We start from the raw sequence: 18,436 nt of genomic DNA on the forward strand, positions 1-18,436 counted from the left end.
GATTCAGACAGCAGTGACTTCTGGATGGCTCCTACTCTTCTCTGTCAGAAGGAAAAGGGAAGAACTCCAGTACCCTCCTGACTCTTGCGACAGAGCCCTTCACAAGGAAAATGCGGGTAGGGGTTGGAAAGAGAAGGGAGTCTGGAATACAGGCTTAATATGAGTAGAGGGCCTTTGACAGTAGAAGGAACTTGGAGAGAAGAGAAAGGGAGGGAATGATTGGTAGGAGGATGGAAAGTGTAGACTTAAGGAAAAGAAAAAGGTAGAAGAGAGGAAGGAAGAAACTGCAAAGAGGCAAAGAGGAGACCAAAGAAGGAATTACAGGATGGGGAACAAAAGACAAGGAAAAAATAATTCATTGACGATCACCCATGGACTCTTTGACTGTATGTCACGAACAGAGCTCATCAAAATATTTCAATTTTTCCAAAACAGATAACATTTTAAAATATGTTTACCCCATTTTAAACAGTTTCCACTGTTTTTGACCAGGTATAGAAACAAGACAAAATACTGCAAATGTCTAATGCTGACATTTTGATTTAAAAATCAAACCTGCAAATATACTGAGAAAAACATTGTCAAATGTTCCCTCTTTTTTACTATATTCTAGTCATGCCAGCCAAACGATGGCCTCTCCAGAAGCTTGTTGTTCTACACCAACACAGCAGGGCATTGGTTCATCAGGAGTAGCTCATAGAGTTAATCATTGATATATATGAAACAATGTTTCCATACTCAGAAACAGATTTCTAAGTAATCGGTGGGCAGTTACTATCATTGTTTCATGAAGATTGAACTGAAATTTGAGGCAACTGTGTAATGAAGTGAGTTTTATTTTGTCAGTAAAATGTGGACTAAATGCAGTGCTTGGCTCAGCTCTCCAACTGTTCTCACTCTTTGGATGTCTAAGCACAAAATAGGGTTTTGCACAAGCTCATCAATATGAGGCCTGATCAATATGACATGGGAAGGTCAAAGTAAAAAACACAACTCCAGCTACGTAAATTATGTTGACGTATCTTACATCACGTTTCCGCACCATCCATACAGCAAGAGGCTGGCAGGAGCAAATGCTCCTGTTGGCTTCCCTTATCCCTTGTGACGAGCAACAGTACTGGTGCCAAGAGGGGCACCCTTTGAGTTCAATCTAGTTGGTCTATACTACTCCCACTAAATCGAGCCCTGGAAGATCAACTGTGGCAGTGTTGATCTTCCATATAGTGTAGATGTGCCCAGAGAGAGAAGTTACTGACTGGACTTATGAGACTGCTCAAATCCCTTGAGTTGTCCTCCTATGGTAAGACGTAAGAGTACGCACAAACCAAACATAATTCAAACACTATGGAAATTAGAGCTTATTAAGCAGAGCACTCCTTACAGTATGTGTTTTATTTAGGGGCCAGCTTCTAGATTCATGTCCAGCTGTTCTGAATGCTGTCACCATATGTTGCAATGACTATCACTTAACACTGGATTTCATAAAACTTCACAGTAAGGCCATTCTTTTTCTTTGTAGACCCCATCCAACTATAGGACCAATTCTGTTGGAGAACTGTCATCCCTACACCATCAGCAGAACTAATACTACTTCCAGCATATGCAGAAACTGTACAGCATCTGCTACAAGTTTCAGATAAAAGCTCCCACAGGTTATGCACAGTCCAGAGTAAAAGAGAGTGCAGCGAGCACAAGGTGCTATACCTATTGGGCACTGCAGAGGAGACAGGTCAGGAGGCAAGTTGTAACTGAGTAGTAGGGGGAGAGCAAATGTTGATATACAAAGAGTACAAGGAATGTGCCTGCTGCACAACTGAGCATACAAGCAAGGACAAGGCAGAATTTTGTCCAAAATAAAGTGAATCTCAACTATCCTCCCTAAACTGAACATAGATTCCTGACTCTTCTCACTATCATTGAAGCTCATGCGTGAAAATGACTTGGACTTCCTGCCCTGATTTCCCACCCTGGTTACCCAGACAGCAGGAACCTGTGACCACCATTCACAGTTTGCCTCAGTAAAATGGCACTGAACAGTGTCAGAGTTTTCATCCAAAAGGTAGCCTATATATTTGGGGGGAATAAAATGCTATGGCTGAAAAACTACATCATTCTACTTAAATCTGTGTGATGTGCTTTATTTCTAATTCCCTATAATGATAACATTCACAAGCTGTTCCTTTATTTTTGTGGACTTGAAGCCACTCTTTTCTAGATTTTTTCCCCCATATTTCTTGCATGTTTACAGAAACTGTTGCACTACTGAATGATTAAATGAAATGAGTGGAACATGTTCCTCTGATCTCTGCAAGGGCAAACAGAAAAATCATTGTATTTAATCTGCATTAAACATTTCTGTCTGACAACAGGGTTGCTAATAATTAACCCAGCATGTCAACTCCTATTTCTCTGGACCATTGGTTTCATAAACTCAAACTTGCATGTTATGGGATTAAAAGCATAGTTCAGCAGATTATTTTGCATTATCAATTTAGAGAGGTACTTTATTCAGATCAAATTATAACTTTTATGTGTTTCGTAAGTATTTAGGAGAGCAATGCCAGTAGAACAGTTCAGAAGAAAATTCCATTCCATCCAAACTAATTCAGTTGGAGGCTACCAATGAACTCAAGCTTTTATGAGTATAGTTATGGCAGGTATGAGATATTGTGTTCCAACATTCTGAGTATATATGGTCATGTTATCTATTTTAATATCCTTCCTAGGTAACCAATGGCCAAAAGTCATGCCAAAGTGTGTTTCAAAAATATAGTGTGTTATAATAAAGTGTATTCGGCAAATGGAAATGCAAACCTGAAAAACATACAGAGAGGAGAAGTAAACCTGTTCTTTAGCTGAGATTTCTTAACTATTAAAAGTCAGAAAACAATTGGTTGTATGAGCCAATTTTCCTGCCTATTTCCCCTTAAAAGTAAATTACTAATGTTATATCATAGCACAAGATCAGTAGGTTCCAAGTGAGCACCTCTGGAGTGAAATGGCGAGAGAGGAACTTAGGTCATGAGGCATGGGCTCTTCTGAGCAGCAAATGATCTAACTCTGTGAATTCTAGTGCATTTAAGCTACCCTCAACTCACAGACAGTCTGTTGGGGACTATTCCAGCAGCCTCATGCTCTTCTAACTTCTCTTCCCAGGCAAGAGACAGAGAGAGAAAATCAGAAAGCTCTTACTAGTCCCTGACAATCACCACTGCTCATATCTCATCTACAGCAGAGACTGTGTCCCTCTGTCTTCACCACTGCGCTTCAGTGAGTGCCACCATCCTTCTCTGTGTAACCTCTTTCTTCTCCTACCCACTCTCCCTCAAGCCTTATTCTTCTTACCCTCAACTAACCATCTTGCAAAAGCTTCTCTAAATGTTTTTAAATTAGGTAGTGCTGTGGAATCAATCTTCAGTGAAAGTACATGCCCCTCTAACATCAGAGGGAGTTTCTGCTGTTGAAAGCACTTCCAGCCCAGCCCCCATCACCGGTGAGTATATCTATTGAAACATTACAAAATGCATCCATGCTACAAAATTCATGTTTAGCAGGCCAATGTTCAGATGTGTGGCTGTAAAGCACTGGCTCACTGCATATGATGATGCCTCTTCTGTTGCTAAACCTAGCCTTGTAAAGGAAGAGCATGTTCTTTGCTGATAGCTAATGCAATTCCTTTTTAAACTTAATTTATAGGGATTATGCTGTCAGTGTTGAAAGTGTTGGGCTTTGGTTCCCACTCTTGACTACGTGGCTCTGTACATGTGCATCTATGGGTCTTTCTATCTGGATGTGAGGATTTTGCTCAGTGCATTATGAAAAAAGGGTCTAGCTTCCACATGAGGATCCATGTTTCGATTTAAAATTTGCCACTCCCTCCCCTCCAAAAAAAATAAGTAGTGGAATATTTGTATCTATTGTTTTGTTTAAGTCCAGCTGAATTCTGTGCATACTGTATGCATGAACACAAGAGCTTTGGGGATTTTTTTTTTTTTTTTGTGAGTTGAAGCTCATCCTCTTGACTAAGGAATTAGAGCTCTTAGTGTTTTCCTTAAAAAAACTGGCACTATGATACATAGCATGTAGACTACATTGCTGGGTACTTCAGGACCTGATACATTACAATTCAAAATGTACACAGTAGGAAACAATTCAAATACTTACAGGTGGACCCCTTGGTCCTATTGGTCCCTGTACTCCCTGTGGTCCTTGTTCACCCTGTTTTCATGATAATAAGAATAAAGCATGATTGAAAACTGATTCTTTGCACAAAATAGGAATGTTCTTGTGAAAGACTCAGAAAAGAAGAAAAGTGATCTTACAGGTTTACCAGAATTTCCCATCAAACCTGCTCTCCCAGGGGCACCTGCATTACCCTGTTAGACAGAAAAGTTAAAATGTTAACCATGCCAAGCTACCAGTTACCACAGCAGTTTAAGAACATTAACAAAAAAAATTAACAAGCAATGAAATCAAATCACTTGTTGTACCCATTTTTGCTCTTACTCTTTATTCCCCATCTGATTCTCTTGTATGCAATGCCTCTAAGTTCTTCTCTTACTTTTGGACAGCAACAAAACATATTGATGGGACGCCAATTGTAGTGACTACATGGACACATGCAATTTATTTAAATTGAATCCCAACTTCCAATTAGATCTGTTTTGAGTTGCTCATGGTTTTCCTCAAAAAAATTTCTTTTAGTCTGTTAGAATCAAAAGCTTTTGTCATTTTATCCATGTAATGCAGCTGCATAAGTTGGTCTTACTAATGTATCTAATACTTTTTTTAAGTATAATATGCTATTTGTGTCAATTATATCCTTTAGCAGTGAATTCCATAGAATTTCTATATGTTGCATTTTAAAAATACTCATTTTTAAGTATTTGGAATCAACAAAACCTTCTCTTGTCTTTTATGCAAGATCAATGCTATTGTCACAATGAAAGAACTACAAAAACTGCAGACCAGCCACTGATTAAGTGTTTATTTACTTATCTGGCATGTATCATTTTTTATATCAACAGATATTTTCTTCATTTTATCACAATGATAAGAGGAACAAAACATCATTGGCTGTTTTAGAATTTGATACACACAAGATCCAGTTTTAGAGAAGAAATGGATTATTTAAACTACGATATTTTACCTTTGGGCCAGAAAGACCTTTGACACCTGGGGAGCCAGGTAAACCCTAAAAGAAACAACATTATAAATATCACCTATATGTTACTACAGAGTATAGAGAAGTATAAAAAGCACCTGCTGAAACTGTTGTTAAAAACGTAACTCTATATTCTCACAATAATAATTTACACTTTTCTAGTGCTTTTATCTGAAGATCCAGATACACTTTCCAAACAGCTGCCCCCCCATGAAGCAGGTAAGTAGTACAGGTTGGACCTCTCTGGTCTGGCTCCCTCAGGACCTGACCAGTCCTGAATGAGAGGATTTGCTGAACCAGGGAAAGCCCCTCCCCTAATGGCCACAATACCTGGCTCAGCTGGTTCTGCGGCTGGGGGCTGGGGCTGAAGCTTCCTGGCTGCCACTAGAGCTGGAGCTCCCTGGCCGAACTCTGGCCCTGTTCTGGCCCCACAGGCCAGGGAGCTCCAGCCCCAGGCACAGCCAGGGAGTTCTGGCCTCAGCCTCAGCTATGGAGCCAGGTGGCTGCAGAGCTCCTGCCGCAATAGCAGCCAGGAAACTCCACAGCTGCCTGGCTCTGGGGCTGGGGCCAGAGCTCTGTGGCAAGGCCAGAGCTTCCTGGTCTCTCCTGGGCTGGAGCTCCTGGACCACTGTGTCCAGAACTCTCTGCCATGCTGACCGCCCTCCATCCCTGACAGGGCACTCCCACCTGAGTTGCTGTCCCTTCCCCCACACTGGGCTCCTACCCCAGCACCAGATCTCCCTATTCCTGGGCTCTGTGGCCCAGAAATAACCATGTCCCTGCCAGATCATGGATGTTGCTGGACCAGAGTCCCGGGTTAGGGAGGTGAAAGACTGTGCTTTGCACAAAAAGGCTGTGTTTATTCTTTCAAGTAGGAATAAGAGATCCTCTGGAAAAGGGCTTATTTTCCGGAGAATTACGTCTAGACTGGCGCTTTTCTCCAGGTTATCCCCAAGCCGGAAAAAAGCGGCAGCCATGTTAGTGCAAATGCCGCGGGGGATATTTAAATCCCCCGCGGATTTGCCTATTCCAAAGTGTCTAATCTGCATCCCTTTTCCGGAAAAGGGGTGCAGTGTAGACACAGCCAAAGGGTTTTTTGCGCAAAACGGACATGGCCACACTGCTTATTTTTGCGCAAAAAACCTCTTGTGCAAAAACACTCGGAATAGATTATGCAAATGAAGCACAACAAAATGCTAATCAGCACATCATTTGCATTGCCTCTTCTAGCAAAAACTCGTAGTGTAGACATAGCGAGCAGAGTGATTGTAACCAGCCTAGGTAATATTCTTTTCCCTGGCACTAGAGATTGATTTTTTCTCTATCTGCAAATATAAAGGAAACAAAGTTTTTAATTTGGGAATATTATGCACTATCCATATTCCTAACATATTCATCATTTTAAAACTATAAACTACAAGATTAAAAATAAAAATGTAATTACTGAAATGGTACATGAATTAAGAATAGCACTGTATTTTAACAGCAGAATAGTGCTATGCTTTTTATGTACATATTTTATGGTAGATTAAATTTGTTCTTAGTCATTCATACTGTTTGAATTAAATGAAACCCTTTTAACAGTCATGTGCAGAGAGCCCCATAATGGGACAGCCGGTGATTCTCCTATAACAGGCAAATCCCTCACCTACAAAAAGCAAGTGCATCTGACCACTAGCTCCCCCACACTCTTTCCATATGGGACATTTTGGGGCAGGAGGAAAATATGGGGTGCTCCAGCAAGCCTAGAACAAAACAGGGGATTCTGCAGAACAGCCATGGGGAATTACTTCACCTAAGGTATACTTACTTGGTCCGCCTTAGGCTGTTCTAACCTGAACTGTGGATCAGTTTTGCCCTCAGTCAGTCTGGAGATTAGGGAAGGTGGAAAGCTATCTTTCACTACCTCGCTTTCTTTCCCAAACACAAGATCAGCACATCTGAGGAGTTAGCTCTTAGGCTGTGTCCAGACTCAAGGGTTTTTTCGAAAAAAGTGACCTTTTTTTAAAAAAAACCCTTCACCTTTAAATTAAATCGAAAGAACGCGGCTTTTCTTTCGACGGCGGTAAACGTCATTTCACGAGGAAGAACGCCTTTTTTCGAAAGTGCTCTTTCGAAAAAAGGCGTTATTGAATGCCAACAGTGCTTTTTAGAAAGAGAGCATCCAGACTCACTCGCTGCTTTCTTTCGAAAAAGCGGCTTGCTTTTTCGAAAGTACTGCTTGCAGTCTAGACACTCTTTTTCAAAAGAGGCTTTTTCAAAAGATACTTTCAAAAAAGCCTCTTTCGAAAGAGGCTTGCAGTCTAGACATAGCTTTAGTGTTGATAAAGACAAAATAAAATCCTGATATACAAATATTGGAATCTAGCTTCAATCCTATAACTCAGACAAAAACAACTACCTCAGCAGCAGCAATGCCTCCTACACATCAGGATGACCACAACCCTCACATCCTACAGCATGAAATCCAAAAGCCACACCAAATAAATGCATTCCAACAAGTAATCCTGGATGCTTATGTTAAAATTTATAAGGCACTCAGCATAGGATTCAGAAAGATATTTAGGCACTTAACTCTCTTCATTTCAATGTGTGATGAGTAAGTATATACACCTAGATAGGTGGACAGAATTACAGCGAGATAATGAGTAAAAAGAACTGAATAAAGACTAAATACTGGTAGAAAGAATGAAAACAGTATTCTATTGATTTATAAACTAATTCCTTTATATTTAAATCCAACTCAGACTCATAAACCACTGCTTTTAAGACAAGGTTTAGTAAACTTCACTGCCTGGAAAAACTTCTGCAAAATTAAAAACTTTTTGGGACACATCCTCAGATATGCCCACTGTGCACAGAGCAAAAGTCAGGTGTATAAAGCTCCTGCTTACCCTGTTCTGATCCTAATTCCCAGGACTTTTGCTATGTGCTCTTTTAGAGTAGCCCGTGGGCTGTTATAATTGTCTGCAAAGCATTGAACCCCTAGGCCAGAAAGAACTCCCAGTGAAATTACATGTGGGTTCATCCTTATTTAGTAATCTACTTCCCTATTATGCAGACAGCCAAGAGGCTGTTTTGCATGCAACCTCTATTGTGGCTATATACTTCCAAATCACTCTTGCACTGGAGTTAGCCTTCCTACAGCATTCACTCAATTTTTCCACCCAAAGTTGAATAGCAATGAAGCACAACACTGGGTACAAATGAATCTGAGGACCTGTTCCCTTCTTTGTGTTTGAATGGAATACTACTTCCACATTTAAAGATAAGATACCTACTGGCAGTCCTTGAAGTCCTGCATCACCTGGAACACCAGGTTTTCCTGATTCACCCTGAAAAAAAAAGATTTGCATAAATTATATAAAATTGTATTAAATAAGTTAAAAAACTTTATTCCTAGAAAGCAGAAATAGAGTGACTGTAGACATTTAGATTAGCCAAGTATACGACAAATTGCCACAGTATTGTTTACAAACCAAAAGCAGTAACACAAATGAAAAACACACAAAATATATATGTTAGTGAGTGGAGCTACTGCAATTAGAACAATGTGAATCAAATTACATGTAAACTGAGATTGCTAGATAGACTACAGTTGCCTACCTTTGCTCCAGGCATTCCAGGGATCCCTTCTCGGCCATCAACCCCCGGTAAGCCCTTTAAACATAAATAGCAAATTGTTATGAAAAACATTCATTGCTTGGCTTAATGCTACTCCCCAGCATTTGCAACATAAAGGATCATGAGAGGGAGCAAGTTTTTAAAATAAATGAGATATACATACAGCTTCTCCTTTAGGCCCCGGGAGACCGGTTATTCCTCTAATACCTTGAGGACCCTAAAAAAAAAAATTGAAGTGACAGATGCATGAAGCATCATGTATTAGGTAAGTTACCGTCAGCACATGTAATGAGATATATAATATTATTGCTAAATGTTTGCTTGTAAATGTTACTTGAACCTACCCTGTCTCCTTTTGGACCTGTTTCTCCCCGTAGACCTCTCTGTCCCTGGTCACCCTGCAGGAAATATTTTCATTTAGCAACAAAGTCAGAATAAAGTTAGTCATATTGATTAAAATAAATCACATAGAACATCAAAGGTGAAATTCACTCTTCTGAAGAAAGTGTGTGCTTAGCCTTTGCAAAACTAGAACCCCAAATCAAGGGTTTAGGTCGGCTTTAACTGGTACATAGCAACTTTGTGGTTCCCTTCTAAATGGTGAATTTCAGGTCTATGTCTCTTTTTTGCATTATTTTGGAACATCTAAAGTTCCCAGTGAAGCCTGTTGGAGTTTGGGTACATAAAGATATCTAAATCCACTGCATGCTAGTGTCTGCTCACTAGTCCATTTGGGCAATTATAGGTAGGTACGTTGTTTTCTCAACACTTTAAAATATATTAGCTGGTACTTTTCCTCCCTTTATTGCATCAAAACATCATTACAGGTATTTAAGTATTTATGCTCTGAGTGAGCAAATCTATATTTTTTCTGAGGAGGAAGCACTAATTCTAAATAAATATGTCTAATTTACATTGAAACTAAAATGTAATTTACATTGACGTGGATTGGATTATGCAGTTTATAGTTGTTAGGCCCTGATCAAGGCTAGAAGTTAAAGTGCTCACACAAGAGGTGTCACCACTTGCCTGATTTCTACTTGATAGAAACTACTTAAAAATTGACTGGGCCACAAATCCATCCTGCAGCTGCCCTGCCACGCCCCCACCCGCAGGCCAGTCGAGATCACATCAGGAAACCACACACCCCTGGCATGGTGGGGCAAGGAGAGAGAGACTTTGCATGCTCCCCTCCAACCGCAGAGGAAACCACATGCCCCTGGTGGGCTGGGCAGGGCAGGAGAGCCAGGGACTATGTCTTCTCACCCATCTCCAGGCCCTTTCTAGTGGTTGGGAAGCACAGCACTGTGAGGGGAGGGGAGGTGCCTCCCGAACTAAGGGGAAAGCCTCCCTTTGGCCCCTCTCCTTCTGCTGCTGCATCCTTCCTTCCTTCCTTGGCAGGGATGGGATGCGTCCCCGATTGGCTTGGACGTGGAAGGACCACAGGAAGTCTCCTCATATCACCAGGGGCACATGGTGCCCAGAGGGAAACTAAGAGCCAGGCACCCATGGCAGGATGGGATCAAAGACTTCACACACTCCTTGCCCCAGGCCAATCAGCCCTGCCCCTTCCACCCGAGGCCCACCTCTTCTGCCTGAGGCCCCTCCCCTTCTGGGGAGGCCGGCAACCATTTCCAAAATTCACGACGTGGCAGTTAAAATGGAACATAGACTCTTCTTCAGGTTTTGGAAGAAAGCTTTTCGGAGAACTGGACTTAGCTATCACCCATGTCATAAGCACTTCCTGTTGTCTAGTTCTGGCAGCTCCCCTCTCAGCTGGCTGGCTTTTGTGAATCTTTTTCTTTAGCACCTAACTCTGCCCATGCATTATATGTGGAGCCTGGACACCTAACTTAAGGCTGAGGATTCCATTGGAGATAAGGTACCGGAAAGTTAAATACTGAACCATTGAGCCAAGAGTCATTTTATGGATCTGTTCCAATGTATAATAATAGTGTGCAAAAAGAAAACAACCCACTTCACCTTCAGAGCTCAAGAGGAGTTTACAGACTTTGCAGTGAGGAGTAAACATATTTTTAATAAGTGCTTGCTCTGCTGTTATCAAGTTGTATCATTAACTTCAGTAGCAACATTATCATACTCAAAATGTCTGAAAAAAGCTGATACAATACACAATACCACCAGTATAAAAGTGCTTAATTAGAACAATTTCTCTGCTACAAGGCAACCTTTTATTTCTAAATATATTGAATTCTTTTATTATAATATCTAAACCACCCAAACTGTTTTCCCCACCAAAACAAATATTGTTAGAAAAGGGATAAAGTGCCCTTGTGTAAATGAATAATATTTAGCTTCTATTGGAGCTAAAATTATTTGCTTATCATCGTATATGAAAAGGAAGCATATCATTCAACTGAATAATTAAGGGAGAAGTTTTTCTGTTTTGTTTGTAAAACAAGTGATTTTTGTGTTTTCAAAACATAAGAGTGCCCATAGCCATGTTACGAGAGTGGACAGGGATAGATGCAAAGTTATGTATGACGTGCCCAATTTTTTAAAAAACATTTTTTCTTTATTTGTTACACGTGTTATTTGAAAAATATGAGTTGTTATACCACCTTAGTCTAGCTCATCTTCTTTTATAAGTTATAGAAAATCATCTGTTCCTCATGCTTCAGACATAGAAATGCTCAAACACACACAGGTTAATTGTGCAATGTTACATCATGGACTGGAGAAAAAAATATTTACACACATTAAAATTCATACAGTAAATGCTTATATCCTTCTGCATGAAGAAATCCCATCTAACATAGATTAAGTCAGATCAACTATAAGGTAGAATGTTATGTGAAGGGTGGTTGGGGTCACAATGAGAGAGCTATGTCGACACTGCAGGCTTTGCTCAAGAATTGTTTTGTGCAGGAGTTTCTGCACAAAAATTCTTGTGCGAGAATGCGTCCGCACTGCCATATGCTTTTGCACAAGAGATGTGCTTTTGCACAAAAGCATCCATGGCAGTGTGGATGCTCTCTTTCACAAGAAAGCTCTGATGACCATTTTAGCCATAGGGTTTTCTTGCACAAGAAACCTCTGTTGCCCGTCCACACTGCCTTCTTGCTCAACAGCTCGTGAGCAACAGGGCTTATTCCTCGTGGAGAGAGGAATAACTCTTGCGCAAGAAGCCCTCTGTTCCAATGCTTTACTGTAAATTTACTTGCTCAAGAACATGCGTGCTGTGTAGACGCGCCGCATGTTTTTGTTTAAGAACACCTGTTCTTGCTCAAAAAGCCTGCAGTGTAGACATAGCCAAGAAGAATAATGATCCTAGGTTAGAGTGGGCAATAAAATGGTGGTGATTTGCCATAGTTAGCCCCTTGAGAGATGCCACCACTATATTTACCTGCACCTCCACAGGTACCAGCAACTGCAGCTCCTGTTGACCGCAGATCACGGTGCGGACTGGGATACAGCTTCCCACAGCTCCCATTGGCAGGGAATGGCGATACCTGAGAAGGCGCAAGTAAATATAGCAGTGGTGGCCCGCCAAGGGCTAATCCTAGCAGACCAGATCTAGCACATGGACCATTAGTTGCCCTCCCCTGAACTAAAAGGCTGCGTCTAGACTGGCATGATTTTCCGCAAATGCTTTTAACGGAAAAGTTTTCCATTAAAAGCATTTGTGGAAAAGAGAGCCTAGATTGGCACGGATGCTTTTCCGCAAAAGCACTTTTTGCGGAAAAGCGTCCGTGCCAATCTAGACGCACTTTTCCACAAAAAAGCCCCAATTGCCATTTTCACGATTGGGGCTTTTTTGCGCAAAACAAATCTGAGCTGTCTACACTGGCCCTTTTGCGCAAAAGCTTGGAGCAAAAGGGTCTTTTGCCCGAACGGGAGCAGCATAGTATTTCCGCAAAAAGCACTGATTTCAGACAGTAGGAAGTCAGTGTTCTTGCAGAAATTCAAGTGGCCAGTGTAGACAGCTGGCAAGTTTTTCCGCAAAAGCAATTGCTTTTGCGGAAAAACTTGCCAGTCTAGACACAGCATAAATGTTTGTGAAGGGTACTTGGGGAGATAATTAGGGTATGTCAAAATAACTTTCCTAGAGTTTACACAGCCAAACTGCTATTTCGAAATAAATTTGAAATAGCGGAGTGCTTAATTCAAATTTAGCAAAACTCATTCCACAAGGAATAACGCCAAATTCAAAATAGCTATTTCGAAATAAGTGCTCTGTAGACACTTATATCGAAATAGGGGGCCTCCAGCCTTCCCAGGGTACCCTGGTGGCCACTCCAGCCTCAACCAAGAACACTCCTATCCTTCCCCCCTCCCCGAAGCCCTTAAAGGGCTTGACTCTGGCCACAGTGCCTGTGCCAGCTCCAAGCCTGCCAGCCCAGAGCCAGCAGTCACTACCCCTGACCCAGTAGCCCCAAAACAGGATCCAGCAAGCCACTGGCAGCCTGCCCTCCACCGCTCCCCAAGAGCAGTCTGCCAGCTCCCAGGAGCCTGCCAGGGCCTGGAGAAGGTGGGCGCCTTCCTGGTCCAGGATGAAGATCATGGACCTTATTCAGGTTTGGGGGGGGATGCCCCAACATCCATGATCTCCACACTAGACAGAGGAACGTTGCCGTCTATGGCAGGATAGCTGCCAGCCTGGCCACCAAATGCCACATGCAAACCCAGGAGCAGGTTTGCATGAAAATCAAGTTAGTCCAGCGAGACCTCCCAACCCTGAGCCCTGAGCTTCTCCTCCACTTCTTCCCCTTGCTTCCTCCTTCCAGCTCCTTCTTCCCAGGTTTCCCCCTCCCCACTCTCACCCTCTTTTCTCCCCTATCCCACCTCCTTTCCCCAGTCTCACTAGAGTTTCATTTCCCACCCCACCCCCCGCCTAGTTTTGTTAAATAAAGAGAGTTTGTGTTCATGAAAATACGTGTATTTTATTTGACATCAGAAAGGGGGGTTAGGGAGGGGTAAGTGGAAGGATGTGAGGGAGAAATGAGGCACAAGACCCAGTGGGGCAGACCAGGGAGGCTCTTAGTGCTCCTCAAGGTGGAAGCTCTCCCACAAGGCTTCTTGGTTACTGAGAGCCCCCAATGGACCTCCCGGATGGCAGCCTGCAGAAAGTGCAGCCAGGCTCACAGCAACACGTCCACAAGAAGCACCAGAGTACCCAGGGGCAGCTCTGACTCCATGCTGCAGAGTGCTGTGATGTCACGAGTGAGGGCAACCAGAGCACTCAGAGACAAAATGTTTTGCTTTCCCTCATTGAGGTAGGTGAGCAAGCAGGGAAAGCTGACAACTGGCTATCCGGGGGTGATGGGTCCCTTTAAGCACGGGCCTCAGATAGCCTCAGGCAGCAGCCACACAAAGTAACTCCTGACCTGATGCCCTGTTGGCCTTGGTTCCGTCTGGCCTTAAATGCGATTCAGCGTCCACTCACTGTGGATGCACTATTTCGAAATAGCCAAACACTATTTCGAAATGCATTTTCTGTGTAGACTTATTTTGAATTAACTATTTATATAGATTTATATATAAGATATTTCAAAATAACGCTATAGTGTAAACATACCCTTAGAGCAGTGGTCCCCAACCTTTAGAGGTTCCCGGGTGCCTGGGAGGTGGGGCCACTCACGTGCCGGGCGCCTGGGGGCGGGGCCGTGCGTCCGGGGGCACACCAGAGGACTGGGATGCCCTTGCACCTGGCGCAGACGTGTGCCCTAGGGCCGGGGCTGGGGCCGCCCGAGCGCCTTGTGCTGTGGGCCCGGGGCCGGCGCTGCCGCCTGACCCACGCACCTGGGGCCAGCACCGGCGCCGCTCGAGCACCATGCGCCCGAGCGCCCGCATGTGCCCCGGGGCAGGGGCCGCCCAAGCGCTGCGCACCCAGTGCCAGTGCGTGTCACGTGCCTGGGGCCAGCGCCTCCCGTGCACCGGGGGCGGGGCCGGTCCAGGTTGTCAGCGGGCACACACGAATGCCCCAGCGGGCGCCATGGCGCCCGCGGGCACTGCATTGGGGACCACTGCCTTAGAGAAATAGAATGATCTTAGGTAATATGGGGCAATTACTTCCAGATTCCCTCAGAATCTGCTTACCCATGAAACATGTTGAAAACCTTTATAACTGGGACACTGATGCCAAAGAGTGGCAACTGTAATCCTCAGTAAGGGTATGTCTAGATAACATGCCTCTGCTGACAGGGAAATGAGGTTTACAGGAGCAGTTGACAAAGGCTTCCCCTGTCGACCAATCCATGTCTTGACTTGTGCGCTGTGCCAATGATCAGCTGAACCGGCACAGCGTGGCGGCCGTTTTTATTTTAATGAAGCCGGGAATATTTAAATCCCTGCTTCATTGACTATGTCGGGTATCCTATTTTATGTGTCTCCGTCAGCAGAGGTATGTAGTCTAGACATACCCTAAATGGTATCATTTGATCTCTTTCTCCTTCCCTTCATTTCCACCCCACCTTCTCCCATTAGTTTAGCTAGATCTGAGAATTGAAAACCTGGGAAACTAGGGGGATGTGGTAGGTTGACAGGGAAGTACAAGGAAAAAGAGGCCTATTGTGCCCTCTCTCTTAATTTTCTCTGAGGATACCTGTACTGATCATTCTTTAAAAGTTTGTATTTCAATACTGAATGTAACACAACCATGGGCATGCTTTCACTAAAAGGGCCAGAGGCCTGGAGAAAGTTTGGAAGCCTTTACAAGAACCTGAAGAGTTTTGGACAGGAAAATAAGAGTGAATGCTAACTTTGGAACATTAACATGGCAGCTGGGACTGGTGAAAATTACCCAACAAGAACATCATGCTGCAGTAAACAGAGGTGGAACTAGAGCAGTTCCAACATAACCAGGAGTCTCACAGTTGCAACCAGCTGTGAAGTATATAGCAGCATGTAAAGCAATGGTATCCAACCTGAAGACTGGAGTGGGAATGTTTGTGGCCCCCAGGACACAGAATTGTTCCCTTTCAGTGCAACGATTTAGATATCGGCATAGAAAGTACGCTTATTAAGTTTGCAGAGGGTTGCAACTGCTTTGGAGGATAGGGTCATAATTCAAAATGATCTGGACTATTGGAGAAATGGTCGAAGGTAAACAGGATGAAGTTTAATAAGGACAAATGCAAAGTGCTCCACTTAGGAAGGAACAATCAGTTTCACACATACAGAATGGAAAGCGACGGTCTAGGAAGGAGTATGGCAGAAAGGGATCTATGGGTTATAGTGGACCACAAGCTAAATATGAATCAACAGTATGATGCTGTTGCAAAAAAAGCAAACATGATTCTAGGATGCATTAGCAGGTGTGTTGTGAGCAAGACATGAGAAGTCATTCTTCCGCTCTACTCTGCACTAATTAGGCCTCAGTTGGAGTACTGTATCCAGTTCTGGGCACCACATTTCAAGAAAGATGTGGAGAAATTGGAAAGGGTACAGAGAAGAGCGACAAGAATGATTAAAGGTCTAGAGAAAATGAGCTATGAGGGAAGACTGAAAGAATTGGCCTTGTTTAGTTTAGAAAAGAGAAGATTAAAAGGGGACATGAAAGTGATTTTTAGGTATTTAAAAGGGTGTCAAAAGGAGGAGGGAGAAAACTTGTTCTTCCTGGGCTGTGAGGTTAGGACAAGAAGCAATGGGCTTAAACTGCAGCAAGGGAGGTTTAGGTTGGAAATTAGGAAAAAGTTCTTAACTGTCAGGATGGTTAAACACTGGAATAAATTACCTAGGAAGGTTGTGAAATCTCCATCTCTAGGGATATTTAAGAGTAGGTTAGATAAATGTCTATCAGGGATGGTCTAGACAGTACTTGGTCCTGCCATGAGGGCCAGGGACTGGACTCGATGACCTCTCGAGGTCCCTTCCAGTCCTAGTATTCTATGATTCTATGAACTATGTCAAGAAAAAAATGCCCTGAAATGTTTAAACCAAAGTGTTTGAATTAACTCTTTTACTACAGGGATGCAGATGGGGGTCACCTCTTTCTCCATTGCCTCAGGAGCAGCTCTGAAGTGAGTAGGAAGCATACTGAGCAACTGCTCTCCCATCATTGCTGTAATTGCCATGCAGCTCACCTGCTAGGCAACTGCTCAAGAGGCTGCACAAGTGGCTGGACAAAGCAGCATGGATTGTTTCATTTCCTGCTTTCCTGTCCGAATGCAGGAAACTCGATTGGTTCTGTCTGCACCTGTTGTTGTGCCTACCAAAGAATGATTCCCCTCCTACCAAACCTACCCCGAGGGGAAATGAGAGAGAAGCTGACAAACAACACTAATAATAGCTCACTTATCCTAGAGAAGTCTCCCCTCAAACTGCTCTGACTTATGCCAGCTAGAGATGTCCCCCAAAAGCTATAAACCAGCTGGGGCTAGCCAGATCAGTGTGCTTCATCTATTCCTCCTTCCAACCCCCGGAGCCAAACAGTGCAAAGTACATGCACTGGGGCAGGTGGCCTGCTCTAAAGTATTGTCTGTAACCCTTTGACCTTGGTGAAATAATGTGTTCAGCCCTGGAGATGAACATATTAAGCAGCACTGCTGCTGAGAATGTAGGTGCTGGAAAGATTTCAGCTTTCTCAATGTGGTAATACATGAGCCACACTACAGATAGAACAATGTCTATTGTGGCTGTTGTGGAATTAGCTAGGGGCTAGTTCCAGGAGCCCTTAAAGACCAGCTGCCCCTGAATTCTAGTTAAGGTAAGTGACTATTTAATACTTGGTATGAAAATATGTAATCTTTTGAAATCATAACTAATCTCAGTGGCCCAAATTCTTCTCTCATTTGTACTGATATCAGTGGAATCACACTGAATTTACAATGATCAAATGAGACTAGAATTTTGTCCTTTGGTCTTAATTTATCCACAGATCAATTGCACTCTTGTATCAGAGATGTCAGGGTAAACTCTCACCTTCATACTTGTAAGGAAAAGACATCTTAAATCACTTATTACCTCCTCTCTGTTTAGGAAAACCTTCAATTCCACATACCGAGGGAAACCCGTTGCCAAAGCAGACATCCGCCTGTTATATGTCTATAAACTTACTTAACTTTGAAGGATCTTGCTAATACAAAGCTCTACTTACAGATCCACCAGGGAGCCCTCGAGGACCAGCGTCACCATCCAGGCCACGGGCACCCTACAAAATAAAGAGATAATACAAGATAGCAGAGCTGACACTCTGAGACCTACTGAGTATCTACATATCCCACTTACTGCACCTCTCTGAATTTGTAATACAAATAGTTTTACAAAGTGCTTTTTAATTTTCTTTAAACTCTAGTTAAATGCCAGCATATATTATATATGGAATTACATCATTCCTCTATTAATATGTACTGGTCAATGATGAATTAAGCCACTTAAAACTATTTTAGAACAATTCATTGTTATCCGTAACTAATTCCCTGTATTACACCAAAACAAATTGCACATATATAGCATTATGGACTGACACCAGCATGTGAACTGCATTTGAATAATTCAAAACAGTTGATTTTTATATAGCGTATTATACAACTATCTTCAAAAATGCTTTATAGAGAGAATCACTTATAAGTCAATGTGAAAAGAAATGTATTCAGGAAAGATTTAGAAAGGATAAGGAACGTGTGTCTCAAAGAGAGCCATTAAGTTTTTCGTATTGCTGGGGCAGAAATATAAGTGGCCAAATAA

General features: G+C 42.7%; 1 protein-coding gene across 2 annotated transcripts in view; it reads right to left on the reverse strand.

Moving 5' to 3' along the window:
- The window catches only part of COL9A1 (collagen type IX alpha 1 chain), a 109,458-nt gene that overhangs the window by 36,683 nt on the left and 54,339 nt on the right, over window positions 1–18,436 (reverse strand). For both annotated transcript variants that reach the window (XM_006127230.4, XM_075923706.1), the window contains 8 exons: window positions 17,847–17,900; window positions 9,133–9,186; window positions 8,952–9,005; window positions 8,771–8,824; window positions 8,446–8,499; window positions 5,150–5,194; window positions 4,323–4,376; window positions 4,165–4,218 (listed from right to left, as the gene is read on the reverse strand). In XM_006127230.4, the coding sequence (XP_006127292.1) occupies window positions 4,165–4,218; window positions 4,323–4,376; window positions 5,150–5,194; window positions 8,446–8,499; window positions 8,771–8,824; window positions 8,952–9,005; window positions 9,133–9,186; window positions 17,847–17,900 (423 nt within the window). The remainder of the gene's footprint in view (window positions 1–4,164; window positions 4,219–4,322; window positions 4,377–5,149; window positions 5,195–8,445; window positions 8,500–8,770; window positions 8,825–8,951; window positions 9,006–9,132; window positions 9,187–17,846; window positions 17,901–18,436) is intronic.

This window comes from Pelodiscus sinensis, chromosome 3 (assembly GCF_049634645.1).
Source record: "Pelodiscus sinensis isolate JC-2024 chromosome 3, ASM4963464v1, whole genome shotgun sequence".
Lineage (NCBI taxonomy): Eukaryota > Metazoa > Chordata > Testudines > Trionychidae > Pelodiscus > Pelodiscus sinensis.